Source organism: Phyllopteryx taeniolatus, chromosome 8 (assembly GCF_024500385.1).
Source record: "Phyllopteryx taeniolatus isolate TA_2022b chromosome 8, UOR_Ptae_1.2, whole genome shotgun sequence".
NCBI classification, from domain to species: domain Eukaryota; kingdom Metazoa; phylum Chordata; class Actinopteri; order Syngnathiformes; family Syngnathidae; genus Phyllopteryx; species Phyllopteryx taeniolatus.
The window spans coordinates 31213332-31240409 of record NC_084509.1 but is presented as its reverse complement, the minus strand read 5'-3'; the positions used below and the strand labels follow the sequence as shown (position 1 = coordinate 31240409).

General features: G+C 42.0%; 1 protein-coding gene across 7 annotated transcripts in view; it reads right to left on the bottom strand.

The window, feature by feature from the left end:
• LOC133482521 (rho GTPase-activating protein 42) overlaps positions 1-25879 on the bottom strand; it is a 76374-nt gene extending 50495 nt beyond the window's left edge. Inside the window, exons 1-3 of one of the 7 annotated variants that reach the window (XR_009789820.1) lie at positions 25455-25879; positions 8135-8230; positions 4003-4064 (exon numbers count right to left, since the gene is read on the bottom strand). Coding sequence is in view for 6 of the 7 variants with exons in the window: in XM_061782724.1 (XP_061638708.1) it covers positions 4003-4064; positions 8135-8230; positions 25455-25608 (312 nt within the window). In the remaining variant the exon portion in view is untranslated. The remainder of the gene's footprint in view (positions 1-4002; positions 4065-8134; positions 8231-25454) is intronic. The other 6 variants (XM_061782724.1, XM_061782726.1, XM_061782723.1 and 3 more) reach the window with 6 other exon arrangements.
• Between the last annotated feature and the right edge of the window lie 1199 nt (positions 25880-27078).

Below are 27078 nucleotides of genomic sequence, written 5' to 3'. Positions count from 1 at the left end.
GGATTTTGAAGAAGGGTCCTTAGAAAAATATATCCTCCGTAAGGGCTCCCTGGACCCAAAAACCTCAAAAACCTCTTTTGACTTTAGAAGTCTCTTTGCAGATGCAACTGGAAAGTCGAGAGCAAAGAACAAAATTACTGCATATTGGGAACAAGGTCTGCTGAGGCGAAGAGCAGACGTCAGGAGATACGAGGGTGTGTGTGTGTGTGTGTGCACGCGTTTCCGTCTTATCAAATTCAACACAGCGACTTATTAAATTTCTCTCCCATCTCTTCCTCCACTGTTCTGTTTCTGTTATCCACCACAGTCCACGTTTGTCATCACCATACAAAATGGAATGCCGGCAAAACACCTGCATGAATATGTATTCTATTCAGCGGTCTCTTTGGAACGTTGTGTCCTCGCCTCATTATGCGCGCCGAGATGGCCGATGTAACTGCCATGTAAGTTTGCGCCTGTGCAGCCCTGATCAACATCGACAGCGACGGAGCACTCACAGGGACGCTACCGTCCTCGCCATATGCTGAGGCGGAAAGCGTCCAAAACTAAATCAACAAGCGGAGAGCACCAACCTCCACCAAAGCTTAAGCTGTCACCTGTGAAAAATCAATGCTGCAATGGCTGCAGTTGAGGATTAGCTAAAAGGATGCAACTGTCATGTGACTTTCGTCTAGATGCATAGGAAGAAAATGGGTTCTAGCGTGGGCAGCACGGTAGTAAGTGGTTAGCACCTCTGCCTCAAAGTCAAGACATCCGGGTTTGAATCTCCAAGTGGTGTCTGCATGTTTTCCAGATGCTTTGCGCAATATTGAAAGGTAAGAACAATACAACTTTAGGGACAATCGCATATTGCAAAGTTAAGTCGAGGCTGAGGTGGCTCGGGATGCCCCCTGGACGCCTCCCTGGTGAGCTGTTTCTGGGCACGTCCCACCGGGAGGACGCCCCGGGGATGACCCAGGACACGCTGCAGAGACTACGTCTCTTGGCTGGCCTGGGAACGCCTCGAGGTACCCCCAGAAGAGCTGGACGAAGTGGCTGGGGAGGGCTTTCCTGCTAAAGTTGTTCCCCCCCCCCCCCCGCGACCCGACCTCGGATTAGCAGAGGAAAATGGATGGATGGACGGATGCGCAACAGACTATGATCCCAATAGACTTTATCATCATTTCAAACTCTTCATAGAACATTCCCCTTAAAAATAAATGGTTTACAGATAATTTGATTTCATTTTCATAGCCACTCAGCAGAGAAAAAATATGCACACAGGGCGAAAGATCTCCCGTAACCTTCTGCTAGCAGCCCGGGCTAATCTTAACTCCTCTTAGACATAGAAAGATCTTACAACAGTAGAGATTTATTACTTCAACAATGACTACTTTTCTATTAGCCAGTGATTGAGTTAGGATAGGTTGCATGGGAAATAACACAAATAGGGGAATTCATGAATAGCAAACCTCTGAAAAGTCCAACTCAACATTGATGCGACGTGACGATGCAAAATAAATAAATACAATAAAAATTGACAAAAAGAACAGAATAAAGCAAAACAGGGAGTGAATTTACACTTGGGGTTATGCATGATACATGGACGCGAGACAGCATCTTTAGACAGCATACAGGTGAACCATATTGTCAAAGGGAAACTCTCTCATAAACATTTAGCTGCACTTTGACCGTCAGAAAAAAAGAGAGAGGGGGAAAAAAAATAAAATAAAAAAAAATCACAGCCAGACCTCAAAAAAATTATACCGCAGCTCTTTATAGCCTGAGCTTGTTTTATTTTATTAGTCTATATACTACATGGTAAAACACAGAGTGAATGTACAGTATGTCCACATGAATAGCAAAGTCAAAGCCAAGTACTTGCAGTTAGGTGGTAGATGGTATAAAAAAAAAAAAATTAAAAAAAAAGCTTTACTGGGGGGAAAATGTAAAAATAAACGTTTTTGTTATTGGAGGAAGACATGACTTTGGCCTAACGTCTGCAGACATCCCAACTCGTCGTGGGCTTGTCGCTCGACCTTTACATACAGAACTCGATGCTGTTTTCCCCCCGCAAGTACAAAGACGAGATGGCAAATGTACTCACACTCTGTAGTTAAGTAGAAGTACAGGTATTGAGTTAAAAAAATAAATCAATCAATAAAAAATGGATTCAACTCCTTTAGATAAAGGGAAAAAATACGCTCAAATGTACTGAAGTAAAAGGTAAAACTACATTTTTTAATGATAATTATACACAATACCGGCCCGTTTTGATAAATTGGCACAACAAAAAACCAAAATCATTGCCCTCTTTTATTAACTTGGGCTTTGCTAACATTGTGAGCTGACTAACAAAAAAAAAAAAAAAAAAGCTAAATTAGTGAAAAACTGGGGGAAAAAATTCAATAAATCAACTTACCTGTGTGTCCCTGTTTTTCCCCACCTTTTCAGTCACCAAATTCCCAGTAAATCAATAAAAATGTCAATTGTGGTTAACTTTGTCACATCAACATCTGTTGAGGTTGAAAAAAGTAACAAGCCTATTTTGACAAAAGTAAGGAGGGCAAAGTACAGATATCCGTTTTCAAGTGCTGTGTGTAAAAAGTCGTCTTTGTTACTTACCACCACTGGTAATACATCACAATAAACAGAGTCTTATTTGTCCTTGCTCAAATTGAAGACGCTATAAACAAAAAAATGGTAGATTGTTGTTGTGCCATTATTTTAGTATCACACCATTCCCACAAAGTATTGCACTATTATTATTATTTTTTTTTTGATGAGATGAGACGCTTGAATAGTAATGATTCATCTTGATCAAGGACGGTTGTTATTGTTTTCCCAGTTGGTGCCTGATAAACACACAGCTGATGCAACAAAGGATTATTAACGATTGTAAAATGTTTTGAAGTTCATATTGAGCCTCTCAGTTGCACTACAATCCCCCTAAACAATCAACAAACAAACAAAAGAACAAAAGCAGAAGGTTGGAATGGACAACAGGGGATTCTTGAGGCTCAGAGGTAAACATCATTCATAGTGAAAGCAGTCTAGTGACAATTCAAGCATCCAGATGAAAACAAACGCACGCAAGGGGCTGATGTTGAGGGTTAGCAGTTGCTAATTTTGACGAGCTGGGGAACCTCACTCAACTTTGCACCAGTCGGTTAAAGGGGAACATATGTGAAATTAACTTTGTAATCGTTTATATGCAAATTGTTGGGTCTCTGAAGTGCCTGCCTACCCATCAAGTGTGAAATTTAACAACCAAGTAAACCTTGTGTTAGCTGCCTATTTAATGAAAATGTATCTCTGATGTTACAATTCGGCTAATTGACATAATGCCGCCCCCACCCATGACTTGACAGCTAGGCTGGAAGAAGTTCCACCACTTTGAAGCCCGACTGGACTACACGGTCTGAAATACCAAAAGTTAAGAAGAGCTGCTTTGAGTTAGTAAAGTTGTGGGTGAGTTGGGGGCGGTTGGGTATTTGTGCTTGCCGATGTGTCCGCTACATGGGCCACATGCACACTCTGCGCACGAACCGACAAGTGAATGAACTGCTGCCTACATGAGTGAAAATGCGTTCATTTTTTTTGAGGGGGACTCACTACTGTTGGCGCACCACATGACCCATGACTGAGACTAAGCTTTTGACACTGGGCTACATGATTGTCTCCAGATTTATTACGCATTTCACTCCACAATGCCTTGACAGTCTTGAGATTTCCTTACACCCTGCACAAATTCAAGATACCCAGTGCCAGATGTAACAAAGCAGCCCCAGAACACAACAGAGCCTCCTTCATGTTTCAAGCTTTCTGATACTGGGCAGCATTGATTGTACGTTGCAGAGATTCACAACACCCTGTGCCCGGATGGAGTAAAGCAGAAAACCTTCCCTAGGTACGTTGTTGTTGTTGTTTTTATTGATTTTTTTTATTCCAGCTATTTCGTGATATTTTACTATTACCATATTTTCTGGTCAATCATTAAAAGTTTCCAAACTGCATTCTTACCAAGCGTCGTCTCTCCTCTTCCACGGTGTTGAGCAGCTTGGAGAACTCCTTGAAGGACTGGGCTGAAATGGAATGAAGAAAAAACTTTTTACACAGACGTCATTGGGAGTTTATCGATCCAGCGCCGTTAGTTAAACAAGGGGCGTCACCGCTGTGCGCAGTGCGTCGTGATGGAGTCGTTAAGTGTCAGATGCTCGCGGCTCGCCGCAAGCATCGTAGTGCGGCCCTAAAATCTTTATGGAACTGCAGCCTCCGAGCTTTCGCCGCAGCATATTTTAGAATGGTAATAAAGTCATGCAGCTGTCCGAAGACGAGTACTAAAATAAACAAAAAAAATGCAATACTTGAAATTGAGCGAAGACCATTGATTACATCCCTGTATTTTCTTTCTCCTGCTGGACTCTGTAACAACACGCTACTGCCAATAGGAAGCTGATGCGGTTAAGATACGCCGGCAGCACCTGGGGCTTAAATTACAAGCTACAGGGTCGGATGAGGCAACCTTGGTGGTCAGCTCTTGTGTCCGGCACACCCTGCTTGCCAACTTGCCGCTGACACCATTACCAGCCGGGCATCAGGAGCCATGCATCATCGTGGGTGGACACGTTGGCCCATTTACGCGGCAAAGCAAAGTGGAGGGAGCAATGATTTTGGCTCATCCGGCCTCCCATTAAATCCACCGGCTCCTTTAGCAAGCACACAAAAGCTCTCAGGGAGCCACTGATGGCACTCCAAAGACAGCCAATTGGGGTCAAGGGTGGTTACGACTTGGAGATCGCTCAGTGGCAAATGAACGAAAGGTAAGTGCAGACAACCTTGAAAAAGGCACCTTTTGCACCAAGTGATTGCATGCTTAAAGGAAACATGATGTCATGTTTCCGCAATTTAAAAAAATTCCTAGACGTCTTGATACAATATCTATGAGATTCTTATTCATCTATTTGCATATTTGTGTGGAAGCTATTTTCTGGTATTCGCTGAAAAGCTCACCTATTTGTGTTTTTTTGTGTGCTCGTTCTGATGCCAAACAAAAGCGCTCATTAATAGGAAAGTAGCAATGGGTGTCAAGGAAGTACTCTATGTTGCAGTGATGCATCACAACTGTTTTAAGATCTTTGGATGTCGGGGAAGAGTTAAGTTTAGCCTGGATTGCTAACGGAAGTTATGGCGAGTCTTCTTTGCATGTTTTGGAAATCACATCAGAATTTATTTTCAAGGGTAGTGTTGCAAGATGAGTTTGAAGTATTATTTAAGTGTTTGCAAACATAGTTGCTGGTATAATTATTGTTTAAACTTAATATAAGCAATTATGAAAAAAATGAGGTTGAATTACTCAAATATTTTTGACTATTCGCATCAGAGACTGAGCTCATCGTCATCCTCCGCTATTTGTGTATCACTGTATCATAGCTGATTTTCTTCCAATATATTGATCATCACATCATAGCTGTGTCGTGATATCGTTATCACAGGCAAAACATCGGCACAATTCCCACCCCTATAAGAGACCCACCGGATTTACCACAGCACACTTTTCCTGCGAGACGAAATGCATCTCAGGTTAGTGGGGTTGACAGATTTTCAAACGTCGCCTCGCTGGCGCAGGCTACGGGATTTGCTTTCCAGGAGAAGGGCAAGCAACTTGTCAACATTTTAGAAAGCGTTCTATCATCGCATCAATCCTTTGGTGGCATCGATTGGCTGCAGAATGTGAATGTCACGGAGCCAAATCGATGCAAGGTCAGGTAACCTTTGTGGCGGCGCGCACAGGGTTCCAGAGCGATGCGATGGAAGTCGGGAGCATCAAAGAGAGGCGAGGGTCCGCCTGTGTCGGTCGAGGGAGTTGCATGGTCGGGCTCATCCTCGCTGTTTACTAGATTGATTTCCACAGGGTGTTTCAAAAAGTCGTTGGTGACGGTGAGGAGAAACCCTGCGTTATTGTATGTTCCCAGTGTTATATGGGCTACAGCATTGTGGACGTCTGCACCTACGGTGAGAATGTAATGTGTCAGAACGTGAGGTTCACTGACCGACACCAACACAGTAGGAAACTCGTTGTTATAGTGACCACAGCAGTGCATTGAGAAACACGTTTGATTCGTTCGGCGACTACGCTAGTAACCTCAAATCATCGATTGATTCAATTGAAATGAATGGAAATGTCACTTATCCGTTCCAGTCCCTCGAAAAACAACCAACAAAAACGTTTGCAATCTGATTTATAATAAGGAAAATAGCACTCTTCAATAGCGTGCTTTCAAAGAATTAAACACTTTGGGTAAAATGGTATATTATTTGCAGTTCCAGCTGGTGTGTGAGACTGGCCACTTGGCAGCAAAATAAAACAGTCATGCAGACAAATGAATTTTTCATCGATGGTAAAGAATATATGCCTGTGAATATTGTTATATTGTCTGTCTACATGTGTTGCTGCATTGTTTGCGTTCAACTATCCATTCCTTAAAGCATTATAACACCACCACATAGATGCTATTCGTTAGCCCGTCTCATTGTGTTGTGTAATTGTGCGCAATGCCAGAATCATTTTTCCTATGCCAAGCTTCCATGCATCTATTTCGTACGTGACAGGTGGCCACCATCTTCGTGGGATTTTCGAAAAGCCATGGCATGGGCATTTCAAACGCCTCGAAAATCCTCCATAACAAATAAATTCACCCAAAAAACTATCGATTACTTAAGTACATAACCTATTCTACCACCCACGCTGCCCTTCTCACAAATCTTCGATTTGTGCTATTTAAGTTTAAGCTTTTAGGTTAAGTGACGCCGTTCGAAAGGTGTCACGATAATTTTGAAGCATCGATTTGGAGAACCCCTCGGAATTTGGGCCCGTACGAGCTTATTGATGGATATCTTTTAACTGAAACATGTCAGACAATCAGAGAAGGTGTTCTCAGAGTCAGAGGTGAAACATAAGGTTCGAGGAGATACTGTATGTAGAGGAATAATTGTTGTTTTTTCTTTAACCAGACAAAACGTTCCCCAAAAAGGCTATCCGATTTTCTAAATTCTTGTTGCATTGTACTCACGTTGAAGTGGCCATTCCGACCGGACTCAGCAATTTCACAGACTGTTATTTTTTTCTGGGGGGGGGGGGGGGGGGGGGGGGGGGGGGGTCTTGTCACATTGGTACATGAAGTTCCAAAGTAAAAAAAAAACCCACACATTTTCTTGAATTACACAGCGTCCGTGAGTGCACATAACTGAATGCGTGTCCAGCTCAGCCAACCATTGTTCCATCGAGGAAAGAAACCTCATTCCTGATTGACAGCCCAAAGAAAGGGAACACGCTGTCATTGTGAAGATTTTCTACATCTCTTTCCACATAGGCGAGCATAATTGGCCTCTTACCCCCCACCCCAAAAAAAAATAAACACCTATCGTGCAGCCTTGGCGGCGACCATTTACTTTGCATTCAGTCGAACGGCTTCATGTCGAGGAGGTCGTTGGCCGCTCTTCCCTCGCAGATGGTCAGTAATTCGGCAGCCTCCTCGCCGCAAAGAGACAAGGCCTCAAACTGAGCATAACGAGCATTGCAATCAAGGCAGGAAAAAAAAGGGGGACCAAAATCCAGACTGGCAGATTTCGGCACAGATGCTTTCACATTCCTGCTGGAGGCTCAATAGTTCAGAGCTTCTTTCATCTCTGACACCGGTCACACAATTAGTCCCCCTGATCTCCTACCGAGAAAGCCTCATAAGCCAATCAATGGCATCAATTATATGCGGAAAACACTTAAGACCCTGTCTGAGGGGTACAGACTGAGGCGATAGAGTTCAGTTTGCCAAGGAACAATTTGCATAAGAGATGTCAATAATAATCGATTAATTCATGGTTTAGAATTGTGTTACAATTATTGTTGATGAATCACATTCCTCGGGCACAACCAGCAGCTAGTGGAAGAGTCTCAAATAATATGCAGTCTCAAGAAGGCAACATGATTTCAGCTATCGGGAGTCCAGCTACATTCACACAAACCTTGTTTTTCTAAATATAACATTGTCATGGAAACAGTACAAAACATTCTGAATGAGATTCTCCCACCCCTTTTTTTGTCAATGAATTGATCTTGACATTTCGGAGAAGTCAGAAAAAGCCAGGCTAGACTCACCAATGTTCACCTCATCATCGGTCTCGGCGTCACCGAGGCACTCAAACTGGAATTCCTGCAGCGACTGAGAGAACTTCTGGACAGCGGCAGAAAGATCTGGACAGCAAGAAAGCAGGAAAGCTTCAACATCAGGAAACTGAATACCAACTTGGTCTACTTAGACCTGGTAGACATAAGGATTTTTTTGTTTGTTTATCTGTTACAGAGCCCACACGTGAAGATTTATAAAAAAAAAATAAAAATAAAAGTGGCCTCATTTATCAAGCGTTGTTTCCCCAAGTGCTTCTGAAATGACAGGAGGTGGGAGTGTTGTAGAATGACGATGTCGTAAAAAAAAAAAAAAAGACTCAAAAATACCCCCCCCCCAAAAAACAACCCAGTTTTATACAAAAGCCCAGCCCCCCCCCAAAAAACAGACATTGTGTAGGACATGTTTGTTTTTATTCACGGCCGCTCCCTTGTTTGTCAGTCATGTCTTTGGAGTTGTCGTCTTTGGTTGGAAATATTGAACACATTTAATATTTAAGATCGTTGGCCCCGACCTGTCTTGGATCCTATTGTCGGGACAAATTCACTCTTAACACACAGGATCACCTTATAGGATAATCTTATCAAATAGGGGCAAAATGGGGACAAAAACAGCCTCATTATCTTGCTGTGTGTACCGGGCCTTAATTGCTTGCCAACTGAGCCACGACAGTGTTTACTTTTCATTGATCTTTGACCATAAATATTTCATTGTCCATTGATTTAAACCACAGCAGTCTGGAAATACGAAGCGCTAACGAGTTATGCCTGTATGGAGACTAAGTTAAAAAAAATCAAATCAAAACCATGATAAGCTACTGATTTATTGTTCATTCTACTTGCCGTTACGGATGAAACAGTACACTGATAAACAGCAATGTCATTTGAGATGGTGAGTCTTACCGTTTCAGATTTTCATTTGAGTTTCGTTGCTACTGTATTTAGCATCTCCGAGAGTCGTAGTTGTCTTTTGTCATCTGCATACCCAAGACCGCAGATGGACAATTTCAGATAATTACCCCCGTCAGCAGAGAGAGAATTTTTCCCCAGCAATATTTACACCGATTCAAGGTGCTATAAATGCATCACTGTCCTTTTAGTCATCCATCCATTTTCTATTGCACTTGTCCTCATTAGGGTTGCTGATCTCAACTGACCATTCGCAGTCAATTTCAGCAATCTGGACGGCTCAATTAACCTTACATGTTTTTAGAATGCGGGAGGAAGGCACCAGAGAGTACCCAGAGAAAATCAGCCACACAAGCACTGGGAGAACATGCAAACTTGGGAAGGTCGGAGCAGAGATCAGCGAACCTGAAAACCAAACATGCTAACCACTAGGCCACTTGGTCACCATTCTGCCCCTTTCATTCATTTAGTGAAATGTCTGGGGTTATGTACATACAGTTCCGGATTTCATGTGGGGTTTTTCTTTTTCGAAATAAAATACTTTTGGTTAGTTGATATGCTATTTCTTTTAACATTTCCTGGGAATAGTGATAAATGTAATCATTTTGTTCACTCTCATCCTGATGTAAAATATTCATACCATTTCATCTCTGCTTGTTATGAAGTTTCTTGCATGACATTTGACACCTTCCAAAGTGTAGCGCTTACTCCCTTACACATCTTGTATTCAAAGCCTTCATTAGTGTGTGGCAGCGCAGAAAATCGGGTGGTTTCAGACTGCGTGAAAATTATCTTCCGCACGCTGCAACATCTTTGCTAATTAAACGGGAAAAAGTAGTAATATGTGACAGGAGTTTACACTTCCCATAGGGTTCAGAAAAGTTGGTCCTAAACGAAACTGACAGATTAATGGTGTGCATACTGTATGCAGTGCATATAATGAGATCCAGTGCAGGGTTTATGAGGGAGTTTGGTTTCAACGTAACCTGAATTTGTCCTTAAGTCTGAATGTGCCGTTGTCTATCGCTAACCTCTGCTGACGCAGTACATGAGTCAGATTTAGAGTAAATATGTGTGTGTTAAAAATACATATAGGCCACGGATTTTAAATAATCAAATGAAAAACCGTAAGTCAGTAAGTACGACGGTAAATGAGCACGCAGACGTATTCTTATGATGGTGCACAAACTAGTTAATTGCCTTGAAATACTGAGTGTCGGTACCATCGTAAACCATGGACACCCTGAATCTGAGTGGAGCTAGAATCGAGACTTGTGGAACTCCACTTTGTTTTTTATTGTAACACAAGCCAACCTTGACATTCATGTAGCGCAGGGGACACCAAGCGCTTTGTAACCGAGAGCTACTTCTTGAGTAATGATGAATGCAGGGAATACCAGTTTGATACACACTTCTGAAATATATTTGCTCAAATTACCTTTAAATATATGTTAATATTAATCAATGGTATTCTATCGATTATCAATCTATCCATCTATCTATTTGAAGACAGTTCTCATATGAATTTTTCAACAATGATTTAACAAGGTAGGAAACAAAAAAACTCTATATGCAACACTTCTTTCATTTTCCGAAACAGAGGCCCCTGTGCACAAAATAATACCTTTGAGAGCTGGATGAAATAGACTCATACAGTGCGTAAATATGATTCAACATGATTACATGATGTAGTTCTTCACTAGGCAGCCAGACCTCAGATTGAAAGCCTCTTTCGAGACAGCTACATTATAGTGAACGACGAGCGCTTGTAAATGCTTGCAGAGGCTGCCCCCGAGTGCCTCTGAGAGCAACATTTGCAGAAGATGTATTACGCCTCCGACGCGCTCCCACTTTGTCTGTGCGGCTGCAGATTTGGGGATCGATACCTCGCCAGCGGTCTAAACACGCTTGCAGGGCCATCAATAATGGAAGATCTCTGAGCTCTGACATTCAGACAGGCGTAAACCTCAGAAACAAACACAGGGTCATGTGCTATACGCTGTTTCTGAAAAACCGCCAAAAACAGAAAAGAACGACACCTTGCAAACACCTTTAGAGAAATTGGGGGGGATGGCATGGGTACAAATGGTGTAAGTCTGCTTTGAGGACCACTTTTAAGGGATTCTTTCTTATATAAATAAACAGTACCGTAAATATGCGGTTCACTAGTCACACATTTGGCTATTTGTGTTTTTCTGTGGGACCCATGCCCAGTTATTGACCTTTTTTTGTGCTCTTTCCGAAGCACTGGCCCCTATTCTTGGGGATGACTGTACTTGGGGGTTTACCAGTACATGTATTTTTTTTTTTGAATACAGTATAGAGACGTACTGAGTTCCCTAAGAAGCTGGAAGTCTACCTGCTCCGTGTTTGATTATACTGATTGGACTTGATTAGGAAAGTCTGTATAAGACCTTACAGCTCAGAGTTCACGTCAGGACAACTCCGTGACTGTTCTTGAAAGGACGAGCCAGAGCCCTGACTTAAACCCAATTCAGCATCTCTGGAGAGACCTGAAAATGGCCGTCCACCAACGTTCACCATCCAACCTGACAGAACTGGAGAGGATCTGCAAGGAGGAATGGCAGATGATCCCCAAATCCATGTGTGAAAATCTTGTTGCGTCATTCCCAAAAAGACTCATGGCTGTATGAGCTCAAAAGGGGGCTTCGACTCAATACTGAGCAAAGGGTCTGAATACTTATGGCGGTGTGATATTGCAGTTTTTCTTTTTTAATAAATATGTCAATACGGGGTGCTGTGTGTACATTAAGGAGGGAAAAAATAATCATTGAAATGATTTTAGCAAATGGCTGCAATATAACAAAGAGTGAAAAATTGAAGGGGGTCTGAATACTTTCTGTACCCGCTGTACTAAGATGTAGCATGTCTCGGTATTCTTTTAAATAGTGTCCTTCAATCTAACTGACGAGACGCCTAAATGAATTGGTTGTGAATAAATGAAGACCACACATCAAATATAAGCTTTCAGGAAAAAAAACAACAACTAGTTTTGGCAAAATGGGGTGTAATTACTTTTACTAATGATATATGACACGCCCACGTGTCACAGTCTTTACCACAACACATGGCACCTGCACAGCAGACGACCGTACAGCTGACAAGTACGCAGTAGTTCATAGAGAAAGACATTACAGTATTTCGTAATTGACGGAATAGGAATTATCCATCCATCTTCTATTGCGCCTGTCCTCGGTCACGGGTGAGCTGGAGCCTATCCTTTTTTTTCTTGGCAGAAACCAGTGTTTTTGTGAAACTATCCCATTTTCTACTGCTGATAACTAAAGAACGAAAAAGGGTAGAAAAAGTTTTACAAAGGTCCACTCTTTCTTTTGTTAGGTTTTGGCGCTTATACTGTCACAGAACGATATTCTGTGGGTCTTGAAAGCTCAGTCAAAATGCTCTCAAATGGCTGGCAATATGGGTCACTGTTTTGAAAATGGCTAGCAGTGAAAATTAAGAAATCATTTCCTCGTCGACATCCGTGCATTTCACGCGCACACACAGACACGCACCGCCATTTACAAGCATTTTTCTGTAAGTTGAATCATCTACGACACAAAGTAAACACGAGGAAAAGGGCTCGCTGACATACAGCGACCAACACAAGAGGCCCCATTAGCTTCCCCTCTACAGGACTGCAGGGAAATAAGGGATAAAAGCCCCAAATAAAGCGGCGGCCACTCTGAAGGGGTTCGTGCCAAGTAAAGATGTCACGGCTCCCCAGATAGCTCGTCTTCATCTGCTCTGACAGAAGAGGGAATTTGGTGCGTTACACTTTGATTATATGTGGCGAAGACGAGCTGTGGCGAGCCAGGCGGGTGTGGAGGGGTAATATAAAAAAAAAAATGGTGGTGAATGTCTGAAGTGTCTTGCTGAGCACATGAAGCGTGACAAGAGAGGAGCAACGTGATAAAAGCGCTGTTGCAAACCTAAGCGCTGAAAAATAAAACATTTTGCACTTATTAAAAAAAAACAACCAGGGTATTAAAATAGCCACATCTCATTTTATTACATTCGACAAGCATTTGATCGAGCCCATTTTGTGCTGAAATGACCCTTCGGCACAGCGGTGGAGGCGCAAGAACAATATTAGCCACGGGAGCGTCCTTGTGTACAGGTTTAATCACTACGCCAGTTAGCAGCCAACGCGCGAGACACCCCTTCTCTACGCCGCTGGGGGGGGGCACCGCGATCTTGTCTCCAGGACAACGGCACGCACGGAGGCCGAGCATGCCTGTCGGAACACACCGCCGGCTGCCTCGGGGTAACATAGTCGACATTCTTCTTTCAAAGGCATCTATTAATTCTGCGGAAGCTGGTTCCCCAATGTGATGTAGCAGGTGTATATTGTAGTAAGATCCAGTATTTGCAGCACAAAACACTCGAAACTGACCACAACAAAATAAAAATGTACCCAGTGGTGATGGTGAGCAAGGCCTTCTCTCCTGATCTAAAAAGCATCACAAGCACTCATCTACATTTACAAGCTACATTTGAATCTTTATTTGTCCCAGGAAATTGGATTCATTTACTCCCAACATTCGATCCTCTTCATTTCGTAGCATTCCTCTTGGCTGCACTTCTTCCTGTACGTTGGAATTTTTTTGTCCAATCAGGTTTTCGGCTTCTGCTTTGCCATGTCAATCAAATCTACCTCTTCAGAGCCTTCAGAATCAATAGCGTTAGCCGATGTAATCTGAACTATTAGCAATGGAGCTGTTTCTTGAAGGCCTCGTACACGAAGATAATTGGGCTGTTTTTGACCTGATTTTGCTCCTTCCCGACCAGGGATAATCCTATAAGATTATCTTTGGTTCTGAGGCGTGTTAAGCGTTATTCTGTCTCGATAATAGGGTCCGGCATTTTTGTTAGATCACCTTTGATCACGTGGCATATGTGTCTTGGAAGACTGGATTCTAGATCGGCGGTAGAACACAATATTTATATGTGCGGTGTTCTGTGTTGAGATTATTGAACCACACCACAAACAGTACGACCAAAACTGTTAAATGCCTGATTCTTAATCTTCTTGTGCGGGGTCATTAACAATCTTTTAAGATTTGAAAAATCCTTCTTTGTGTACCAGGCCTAAGGGACCTGAAGGACTCTCAGACCATGAAAGACCAAATTCTGTAGTCTGGTGAGAACAAGATGGAATTCTTTGGCATGAATGTCAGATGTCACATTTAAAAAAAAAATAAAATAAAAATAAAACAGCCACCGCTCATCACCTGGCCAATACCACCCACACAGTGAACTGTGGTGGCAGCATCATGCCGTGCTGATGTTTTTCAACAGCAGGAACTGAAAGACGAATGCAGCAATGACCATAAACATCCGGGATAAAAAAAAAAAAAAAAAAAAAAGCTGTTGCAGAGCGCTCTTGACCTCAAACTAGGGCGACAGTTTACCTTTTAGCAAAGACCCTAAACGCGCAACTTATGCCCTTTGTACCGGTTCTAGCCCCAACCAGCCCAACCCGACTGAACTGTTGCGTCGCGTGTGTGTGATCCGGCAACCTTTTTCATGAGTGGCCGATTAGTCTGCCGCAGGTTTTCCCGCGATTCAAAATTTCAATCGCCGTCTTAACGTTGCTGCGGATAAGCTTTCCCTCACGGGGAAAACACATTTCTGGGTTTAACAAGCCGTGCCGCTGCGCTGCATCAAGCACCATATAAATAGTATATAAAGCATCAAATATTGTGTTTTTACATCTATACTATATTCCAGAATGTACGCGAACGTGCGTACACGCTGGGTACGTTCAAATGAATGGAGCCGGCAAGTCTCCTTTCCAATATCCACGCTGGCATCCACTTGTGAATTGCTCATATACGGGGGTGAGTCGGCAACTCTACACGATGGTCCGGTCCAGTCGGGTTCGACCACGTCGCGCAGTCTGCCAGGCCAGGCCAGGCCAAGCCATCTACGCAAATTGGAGAATATTTATTGCTGCGAGGCAGAAATTGAGGATTTGGACCAAACTCGGTCCCTAAACGATTAACAGATTATCAAAATGAATTTGATAATCGATTAGTTGTAGATTCATCAAGTCATTGGTTGCACCGCTGAAACTTTGAAAATGTCCTTTTTTTCCATGTCATTACGTGGTGTTGTGTGTCAAATGAATTTATTCCATTTTGGAACCCATAAATGGGCGAAAGGTGCCGCGAAGACTTTGTGGACGCACTGTAAATGTGTTCTACTTTCTTATTTCTCTACATCAAAAGAAGGTGCTCAAAGGTGTTAATCTTCATTCCCCTCCAAATTGAACTATACGTCTCAGTCTTCTACAGTGGCAAAAACAAGCACAAAAGCATCCTGCAAACAATGCGCTTCTTTTTGTACCGCTGACGCTCCGTCCTCCATTGCATTGTGCTCAAAAACACCATTTCATCACTGTTGATTGAGGCCGAAGAGGTTTTCCAAAGGGGAGCGCCTACTTCTTCTATTATCCCTCCCCGGTTTAATGGGGGAGGTGAGGGAGGAACGGTGGGGTGCATTGTGCCACTTTGATGGAAATGAAACATGGAGGCTTCCGTTCAGGTAAGACCCCTTGCACTCCACGTTGCGTAAGCCTGTCAGTCGCACAGCGGGGGCCGGATTCCAGGAGACAAGCCTGTGGGAAGGCAGATTCTGCGCAACTTTTCCCACCGCCTTGCAAGCTGGCAAACTAAAACTCTTTTACTCATTTCATACTCTATTGCATTGCAACGTGTTTGATTGTGAATATCAAAAAAAAATGTCACATCAGCAACTTCAAGCACTTTTTCCACGTTAAAATAGTCAACAGAAATAAACAGAAGCAAGAAAAATGATGCATAAAATGCCTGTAAGATCCCAAGATACACCACGGCAAACAATGGGATTGATCTCGTCTCCTACTGGTCGCAATGTGAGCAGGAAGAAGGTGACATGAGGCAGCTGTGGTGAAAGACCCAAGCGCAAAGCACCGAACCATCGGAAAAGTTTTAACAATCAATTTAAGATCAACTGTGACAGGTCAATTCAGAGCCAGAATACAGTCAAGAGGGTCAGGCTTTGTCTTGGGCCAAAGTGAGGCAATGTTCCGTAATCCACAGATAGCAGGTTAGAAAATGCTCAGATTTCACAGTTCAACATTCAGAGAGCTGAAACGGGAAAACTCATGATGAGGCACTACCTTGAATCGGTTCATGCTTTTACATCAGATTTAGTTCTAATTTCTAATCTAATGTTGTGGCCTGTTTTATCACTACGATGCCCACCCCACTGCAGTGGTGACAAATGAAGCAATGGAGGGTATTTGTCTGCCATGAGACAGACGTTAGAGCTGTTTTTATGCCGTCTCAATTTTTTTTTAAAGTCTATTAGTCCTGCCAGCAGGAAAAGAAGTCATCATATTCTCTCAGAGGAGGGGCCGTCTCGCACCACATTTGACCACAAAAACTTTCCAAGAAATGGCACCCAATGAAAAGTGGGGCGAGCGATCATTAAGGCCCTTTCACAATTGAGCCAGCTTCCTGCTGCGATTGAGACGACAGGGATTCGTCAGAGTTTCCATTTTCCAGGCACAATCAATACAAAAAAAGGGCTCTGACCAAAAAGTATGAGTCTGCTAGTTTTGTCAGTTTTTTATGAGCTGAAGTTTAAAATCAGTTGGGGCGGGAGGGGGGCGGTGTTCGTCCAAGATCTGCTTGTAAAATCCTCGGAAGCGAACTGATGATGTTGCTGTTGTTGGACACAAATTGAGGAGCAGCTGATTGTGTTGAGTGTTTGTATGAAGTGCTTCAAAAAACATTCACCACAGAATTTAACACCACAATGTAAGTTACCAGATAAGCTAACAGTCAGTTTAGCTGCCCCCCCCCCGCCCCCCAGTACTAAGCACCGTGATGGAATGTTCAAGGGACTGTTTCAGTGACTAAACAAAATTTTGGGGATGGAAACAAATGGTGATTAGAAACGCTTCCAAAATTTAAAACTCATGTCCCCTGTTGGTTTACAAATGTGTCACATTTGCATGCACTTAACTCTGTGTGTGGTCCATGCTGTAACTTCCAAATGGGACCAAAATCCCCTAAACGTGTCAATCAATAGGATTCTTGCATTGATGTAGATCTTTTAATCATGTCATTTTTACCTATTTGCGTTTTTTTTGCGTCTTGGGTGAAAAACTCACCCGTTTTTGTGTTTGTCTGCAGCACTCTAGGATGCCGTCAAAGCCCTGGCTAACAACAGGAAAGTAATAATCGTCAAGGAAATATGTTGAATTGACTGTTCTAAATCTTCGCATGTCGGGTGGTTAGCTGAAGTTACTGAGAGTCTTCGCCACGTGTATGATTTGTCTATTAGTGATTATCAAAAAGTTGAAGCTGACAAACAATTACGGTCTCGCTATTGTTTGACAATTGCTATTTTTCAGGGTTGTGAAGCTGACATCGACATGCACTTCCAGTGCATTTCTTTAACTGTAAGTCATGTATTTTAAGGGTCATTTTGTAATTATGTTCTGCGTTTACAGTTTGCAGTGTAGTTCTGGTTTAAAAATATTAAGTAGATCGTAATTGTGACAAAAGTGACAGGACTTACAAGTGTGAAGTATGAGCCATCGGTTTGGTTGATACTGTCAAACTAAATATAAAACAAAGAGAATACCTGTGGTGTATTTAAACAACCACGTAGCGATGCCTTATGTTTGCTTTTCATAATGGTAACAAACAATGCAAAACACCATAGATGGGCTAACAAACAGCATCTATGCGGTGGCGTTATGACAATATAAGCAACAGTTATTTGAACACAAATGGTGCATCAACACGTTGACAGATAATATACTCCGAGGCATATCTTTTTTTTAATCCTCTGCGACAAACGACTAATATTACTGCAGTTTACCCACTCACTTATATTAGCTGTGAAACTCGTCTTCGTTTGTGTCTGCATGATTGTATTATACTGCTCCCCGGTGGCCAAGTCGCACACAGCAGGAGCCGTAATGAATTAATCACGACGCAATTCTTTACTTTCTATTTATGTTATTATTATGTTTTTATTAAAGTACAATCATATTATAAAGTGATGTTTTCCTTATTTAAAAAAAAAAAAGCATATGACAAATATTTTGATTGGGTTTTTTGGGGGGAGGCTGGAACTTAATAATGGAAATTCCATTCATTTTAATAGGAGAAGATTATTTGAGATGGGTTATGAAGATAAGAGAGTGGTCACGGAACAAAATGAACTTGCATATCAAGGCATCTTTGCATAGGTAATCTTTTTTTTTTTTTTTAATTACGAGCAGCATCAGTTATTCAAATTTCTTTGCTATTCACGGAAGGGCTCGGTCCCGATCCCTGCAAAAAGCGGCGGGTTACTGAATAACAAATATCAAACTCAGAACAACAGATTTTTTGGGAGAACATTTCTGCAATATGACTTCATCCAACGCGTTACACCGATTTCAGTCCCTCGACACGCAAACACACACACACACACACACACTTAAAAGAATACAGGCCCCCGCAGCAAAGCACTGTGATGTCAGGCCAAATGCAATGCGAGGGAGGACGGGAAGGGGTTGGATGGTTACACAGGCAAGCATGTTTACAGGACACTTCCTGTGGCCGAGCCTCAGAAGCGTCATCTGGCCTCACATCAACGCCGAGACGTCCCAGAGCTCCAAAACCGACGTGATAACACATCCGTATTATTATTTTAATAACTGCGCCAGTGGCACATTGCTTGGATAAAACATGCACTGTGTCAGGACAAGTGGAAATGCCGTTTACAGACCGGCTGCACGCGGTGATGGATAATAACATCATGCATAGCGTCACCCATTCATTAGTGTTATAACACAGAACTGCTGAGCAAGCACGAGCAAGCATCGGGTGTAATAATATGCAATCATGTGACATGTTGATGACCTGCTATGCATTCAATTAATGTGGACAGATTGGAATTAGCTCATGGATTCATGGCAGGAGTATCCAGAAAAAGACATTTTTGTATACCCAATAAAGAATTGCATTTTAGTTGGGAAAATGAAGCCGTACAAATAGTCCTTATCGACCTCATTGCGCAGCAGTTTATTGAACGTGTCCCTGTCGAGTGCCAGCTCTCCTTTAACAGCAGTGCGGGGCAGCTGATGCCTCTGCCCCAAGAGTTGCCGAAGAAACAGTACAGTGAGCATACCAGGTTTTTCTTGGGGGCATAAAATCATTGTGTCCAACATTCTGCCGAGCAGCAAGTGGCCACATAAACATGCAAAAAAAAAAAAGAATCCGAGCATCTCCCAGAATAATCAAAGAGTAGTTCGCGGGTGTCAAATTTATTAATCGCATCCTGAAGCAATTATGACTACATAATGTGATTATGTCCTCAACGCCTGTCCTGATTTTTTTTCTGGTAAATAAATTGCAAAATAAAATAATAATAATAATAATAGATAGATAGAACTATTCATTATACTTGAAGTCCTTGTAAAGTGACAAAAATGCTTTTTAAATTTGACACACCCAGGAGACTAGTGTTGTCAACAACCCTGCGAAATTTGAATGATTCAAATAATTTCCCAGTATATAAAATCAAGCCGTTTCTCACTGTACTCGAACGCTGTCGGTGTGTCTGCTGAATGCGCTGAAACACCGAATCGAACACCACTACTACGACCTGAAAAATGGATGCTACTTCATCGAGCATCTTTCTTATGCCTACACCTAATTAAATGTATAAGACGCAAAAATATATCCACTTAAAACCACCTGTTGTTGCCAGAAAGAGGGCTGTCTATATCATCACATTTTATTTATCATCAAAGACTCAACCCATCTCGCACACCCTCTCTTCCATCCGCTACCCTTGGGCAGGAGGCTACGGAGCATCCAATGCAGGACCACCGGGCTGAGGAACAGCGTCTTTCCGGAAGCTGTTATAGTATTAAATTATCACCGACATCAGGCCCCCAGTGCCTATGCCTATTCATCTCTGTACGATGCACACTTTATTCTCTTCAAGTACAAGGAAATATCATTTAAATATTATGTGCAATGCAAGCCCCTGGCATTCGTATTTTTGCTGCATTCAAATCCCTGCTGCATTTGCACCTGTGCACGCATTCACAACTGCGAATATTTATTTATCTTTATCTTGTCTTATTATATTTGATTTTCTTATTCTATGTATATTTCACAAGTCTTGAGACTTATTGGGCTAATCTGGGACCTTGGTTATTTATCTCATTTTTTGCCGTATCATGCGTAAATGTGTGTTGGTATGACAATTAAACTCCTTGAGTCCTTGAATATATTCCACCAGGTGGTGGCAGCACCTTTCCACACATGCTTGCTGTCACGTTGGACATTCTTTTCCCCTTCCCTCAGTTGCTTTTCTCTGTGACGTGCGTGCACTCACGGCTGACAACGAAGCGCTCTAAAGCAGCCACGCCAGTGGACTATGTGAAGGGAAGATGCATTTTCGGGGTGTAGTTATAGCTAGCGTGCCAACTTCATGCCGCAATCGCGTCGGATAGCCACTGATGCGAACGAAGGGGCTCAAATTCGTATATAGTGGGAGTTGGGCAACTCATCAGCCACCCGCGTGTGTCAATGAACCCTGTTTTAGCCACCCCCCCGCCCCCCCAAAAAAAATCAGCAACTGAAATGGTGAGTAACAGTTTAACGCTATATAGCCACAATTCAGTACTACATAGTTCTGTCTTAGCACAATTATTTTCAAACATGTATAATATATTTCGAAACAAATCTCGGAATTCACGTGACAGGGTCTTTAATTCTCATTATGTCCCTGCCAGCTCTCCCCGTCCTTTTTGTGCTCTGTGGGGGGGCAGGTACAGCGTCTGCCCCAAAAGGAAGTAAGGAAACATCACAGGGATGTTTATGGGGGATATATTTTACTTTAAAATGAATAATCAAACAACAGCTTTATTGCATAAATATATAGTAAATCTACTGGTGTGAACCAACCTGCTGTGCGGCGCTCCCAAAACAACCTCACCTGGCCTCCTGAAGATGCATCATTATTGGGTTCGCCTTCACGCTCCCTCGCCCTCCCCCAGCTCGCCAAGGCGTAATTAGTGTATTCAATTAGCGCGGCCACGCCGAGGGAATTAATACAAGTCAGCGGTGGTTACAGAGACCAGGTGTGAATACCAAGTAGCTGGGCGGATGCAGATGGATCGCACTTGCAGCTGGAATCAATTATCCGTGGCACAATAAGTTCAGGATGCTTTGGACTGCCATTCATTCAAGCGGCCATAGAAATTTCATCGCTACAGTAAAGCTAGGCCATACAACAGCGTAAAGTCTTAAAGATAAGCGAATCTTCAAAGTAGGGTCCTGATCGTGAGAATTTATGGGAATAAACCAGCTCTTAATTCATTCTAGCATCATTCTGATAAAACAACTACATTTGATGCAAATACAGTGGTACCTTGACTTAAATATACCACAAACTATGTTCCCAAAACACTTTAACATCATTTCAAACTCATCTTACAACGTTACCCTTAAAAATAAGTGGCTTATAATGTTTTGGATTTTGAAAACAGGTACCAGCCAAAACATTTACATATGAAGATTCTCAGTTACTTCTGCTTACAACCCAGGTTAAACTTAGGTCCTTGCCAACATGCAGAGATGAATTACCTCAACCTACTTCCTTGACACCAATTACAACTACTTTCTTATTAACTTGGGTGCTGGGGCCATCTTGTGGCATCTTCGGGCAAAGTGTTCTGACACAGAAAATCAGCCCCAAATGTTCATTGAGCATTGGTTGACAGTTGGGACTGATAGCAAAAGGTTAAACATCAAGAATTAAAAGGGTTATTGCTCAATTGTTAGAGCACAATAATCCCACAAAAAAATGGACATGTTTTATTTAACCATATATTTATTTTAATAAAATAAACATATTCAGGGACATATTTTTTTTTTTTTTTAGCCATAATTGTTTTTTTTTAACTTAATTTACAGTACTTCATATTCTTCAATTCTATAATTAGGTAATCATTATAAGTTAATGAAGAACATACTGGCCCGTTTTTTCTTATGTGTACTATTTTAATATTTTGTTTTAATTTCATTTTATTTGTATTCATATCGTATTCATATCTAATTACATGACATAACATACTTAAATACAAAATTAACTATGAATTAATTATCTGAAATTAAGCTAAGTAAAAATGAAAAATTGGCACTAAATAAACTAGCAATAAATTAGTGCTTTAATTACACAAAACCTAAGACAAACCATTTATACATTACAAAATGTAATGAAAATAAATGAAAAATAAAAATAAGGTAAAATAATATTTTAAAGAATATCTATAATGAATAAATAAAATACATAAAAAGAATAAGAATACAAATGCAATTTATAAAAAATAGGCAAATCTAGATAAAAATCTAAATAAGGTACTGAACCGTAGAACTAGTTAGAATTTTTTAAAAAATGAATCAATAAATAAATAAATAAATACACTTTTTTTCTTTTTTGAATAGTCAAATCTAAGTAAAAATCTAAATAAGGCGCTCAATGAACTAGCATCACCAGTTGCCTGTGTAATCGGCAGCAAAATATATAAAGGCAAACAATAACATGACCATTTGTGTGATGACCAGAGAATTGTGTTGAGGACACGAGTATAAAAGGATGCGAAAAGGTCTTGCGGCTCTTAAAGCCTCTGTGACGTCCAAAGTTAAGGACCATCCATGATTTACTTCCATCCTCCCCATGAAACACCCGCTCTCGCCTCCTCCCTCCAACTGCAGGTGATCCAGTTCACCCCATTTGCAGAGCTTTTCCACGCAAATTGGGACTGTTAAGTCTAACGAGGGCCCATCTTCGCAAAAGCGCAGCTCCAACAAGACAACAGGAAGTCCACCTTATCAGCTTGCTGGTGGAATTTGAAATGGTGGACAATGAGTCTTGAAAGAGTAGCCGTAATAAAGGCAGGATGTCTTTTTGTTGACTCGTATCTTTGCTGACTGCTTTAAGGGCCGCAATGGAATCAACCCAGACGGCTCCAGGTTGTATCATTTGGTCAAAAGTCACAGAAAACCCCACGAGACTTCATTCAGTGAGCAAAATGGATGTTTTTCTTTTTCTTTTTTATTTGTATTAGCTTTCAATCAATCAGTCATGTCAAAAACACAACCAAGGATAAAGCCTCACTTTTCGGAGAATGAAGCTCCAGCTTATTATGCCTACACAACCTCTTTCCAAAACAAAAACATACTTCAGCAAGAAAACTTTGAAGGCCTCAACACAAGCAAAGCGACATTTAATTAGTAAAGCTAACACAACCAAAGATTCCAATATTTTCACAATTTCTATGGCCAATGCATGTTTGTTTCTGGTACTTAATCATACAGGTATATGTAAAGAGTGTAATTGAAATTCACAATTTGAAATCATTTTCATAATCATTCCAAAAATGAACACATCTCCGCTTCTTGTCTTGTTTTGGTTTTTTTTAAACACCTGTTCCCCTCCAACCGTAACAACTCTCTGACTTCAAACAGTATAAAAATATTGTTTACTTTGTACATTATCTCTGCAGTTTAAAATGCAACAAAGTCAAAGAATGTAAGAGTGTTGAAATGGATAAATGGTGCATTAGTTGGTTCTATGTAGTTAGATGGATGAATAATTCTTCTTCGCTCTTTTTCGTAACTTCAAAATAGGGTGACTGTCGGTTTTGTATGTGTTGCCCCATATCGCAACACGGTCAGTCATATACGGAAGTCGACAGTGTGCAAAGGAATTTCTTATTCAGGACATCCTCGGTTTTGCAAAGAATATCAATGGTCTTTGTCATTTCGGTTTTCACATTATCTATCTGTGCCTTCCAAGTTTCACATCAATTATCACTCCTATAAATGAATTATTATTCACTATTTCAATGGCAAGTACACTGATTTTTAACTCGTTTTTTAAATGATTATTATTTGTCTAGTGCCTAATGTTACATAAACATGATTTTGTTTAAATTCAGTGCAAATGTATTCACATCTATTTAATTCCCTTTCAACAATGGTTAAACGCTGTTCCAGGTTTTTGCCTGAACAGGAAGTGTTCTGTTATCAGTGAATAAAACATATTTGAGTACTTTAGAGACATTGCAGAGCTCCTTCATAAATAATGTGAATAATTTAGGGCCCAATAAAGACCCTTGGCTAACTCCATAAGTGACCTTTAATTTTGGGGATTTTACATTGTTCGGGTTACAGGGGTAGGGTTTCAAATACCTGGTTAGAGTTTTAAAATGTGAGTTTGACCCCAGGGTTCGGGTTTCAAAGTAGGGTTTTAAGGTTTCCAAGGTTACCATCAGAGCATTTTCCCATGCATCTTAAACAAAAGCCTTTCACCGAAAGAGACATTAGCACAAAAATAAACCAGAGATGAACAAACAAACAAAGTCCTTCGTCGAACACTTCAACCTTCTCTAATAGAGTGGGGTGAGTCCCACAAGTGGTACACGGGCTCACTCGATCACTGAATTAAATACATTTTAATCATGAAATACAAGCAAAAATATTAAAAGCAAGCTTGTAGCTATGCATATACATAGCTGGTTTAAACGTTTTCTCATCCAGCAGTGTACATGTTTTTTTTACTTTTCATGAACAGCACAGTTTTTTTTTTGGTACTTTTCAAGTACAGTAGAATTTCTTTTTGGTAGAGTTCAGATTTATTGAACTGTCTAGTACAGTCCATACATACACACACACACATTTAACTGTAACTTTCGATACAATGCCTTTTAATGCTCGAAGTGCGTCATACTACTACAGTGGCATACAAGGAATAAAAGCACTTTCTCGGACCACGACATCACTGTATTCGAATGTCGCTCATGATGATGGTATACTTGGAGAGCTAAATCTATTTTGAGGTTGGACTTGGACTTCAAAAGGGTTGAGAACCACTCTTTGAATGCATCCTCAGAGCAAAAGGGGAGTGAGTGGGTGAGTGAGTGAGTGAGTGAGTGAGTGAGTGAGTGAGTGAGTGGGTGAGTGAGTGGGTGAGTGAGTGGGTGAGTGAGTGAGTGAGTGAGTGAGTGAGTGAGTGAGTGAGTGGGTGGGTGAGTGAGTGAGTGAGTGGGTGAGTGAGTGAGTGAGTGGTAGTCGAGTAAACTCCTGTGGGCCTCGCAAGGCTCAGTGATGCAAGTCTCAGCAAGTTGCAAGCAAGGCAGAGAAAAGACAAGTGAGAAAACAAACAAACAGAGAAACAAACCACTCCGCGTGTTTTCACATGGAATAAATGTCACTTAGGTGGATTATTAGACGTCACACAAACTCCATTCAAGCGTCATTCCATTCCATGTCAAATGAAGCGTGTTTTTACTCACTCCTCAGCGCGCCGATGAGCATATTTCCATCCTTAATAAGCTCCTTGATGAACTTATTGGTCCTCTCCAGTTCGATCTCATGACACTTGAGGCGCTCGCGGAAATCGGGGCCGTCCAGAAAAGAGTCGCTGAACTCCAGCGTGGGGAGTCCCATGGCTGCCTTCCGTGTCTCCGCCGCACAACGAGAAAACACGCGAGCCGCTTCACGTCTTCACGCGCAGCACGGACGCCGCATCGAGGGCGGAAAACAAAACAAAAAAGAAGTTGGAGGCGACGAACTTTCGGCTGCTCTGAGCCTCACTTCCGGGTCCCTGCTTGTGTTTGGGTTTGGGGGTGGGGAAGGTGGAGGAGGAGGTGTGCGGGGGTGGGGGCAGCCATCCTATCGCGGTGGTCGTCTGACTCCTGCTGGTGGCTCGGGGCCCACGCCCACCCGTCTTCGATATCTTGAATGAATGAAGGAAGGAAGGAAAAAAGGAAGGATGGAAGGAAGGACAAAAGGAAGGATGGAAGGAAAGAAGGATGGAAGGAAGGAGGTAGGGAAGGAAGGAAGGAAGGAAGGAAGGAAAAAAGAAAGGAAGGAAGGAAAAAAGGAAGGATGGAAGGAAAGGATGGAAGGTAGGATGTAGGGAAGGAAGGAAGGAAAAAAGGAAGGATGGAAGGAAAGAAGGATGGAAGGAAGGCGGTAGGGAAGGAAGGATGGAAAGAAGGAAAAAAGGACGGAAGGAAGGAAGGATGGAAAGAAGGAAGGAAGGAAAGAAGGATGGGAGGGAGGAAAAAAGGAAGGACAGAATGAAGGAAAGAAGGGAGGAGGGAGGGAGGGAAGGAAGGAAGAAAACAAGCGAGCAAGGAAAAAAGGAAAGAAGGAAGGAAGGAAAAAAGGATGGGAGGGAGGAAAAAAGGAAGGACAGAATGAAGGAAAGAAGGGAGGAGGGAGGGAGGGAAGGAAGGAAGGAAGGAAGAAAACAAGCGAGCAGGGAAAAAAGGAAAGAAGGAAGGAAGGAAAAAAGGAAGGATGTAGGGAAGGAAGGATGGAAAGAAGGAAAAAAGGATGGAAGGAAGGACGTAGGGAAGGAAGGAAGGAAGGATGGAAAGAAGGAAGGGAGGAAAGAAGGATGGGAGGGAGGAAAAAAGGAAGGACAGAAGGAAGGAAAGAAGGGAGGAGGGAGGGAAGGAAGGAAGCGAGGAAGGACAGAAGGAAGGAAGGAAGGAAGGAAGAAAACAAGCAAGCAAGGAAAAAAGGAAAGAAGGAAGGAAGGAAAAAAGGAAGGATGGAAGGAAAGAAGGATGGACGGAAGGATGTAGGGAAGGAAGGATGGAAAGAAGGAAAAAAGGATGGAAGGAAGGAGGTAGGGAAGGAAGGAAGGAAGGAAGGAAGGAAGGAAAGAAGGATGGGAGGGAGGAAAAAAGGAAGGAAAGAAGGGAGGAATGAAGGAAGGAAAGAAGGAAGGAAAAGGGAAGGAAGGAAGCAAGAAAGGAAAGCAGGAAGGAAAGAATGAATGAAAGACAGAAGGAAAGGAGGAAAGAAAGAAGGAAGGGAGCAAGAAAGGAAAGAAGGAAGGAAGCAAACAAGGAAGGAAGGACAGAAGGAAGGAAAGAAGAAACAAAGGAAGGAAGGAAGCAAACA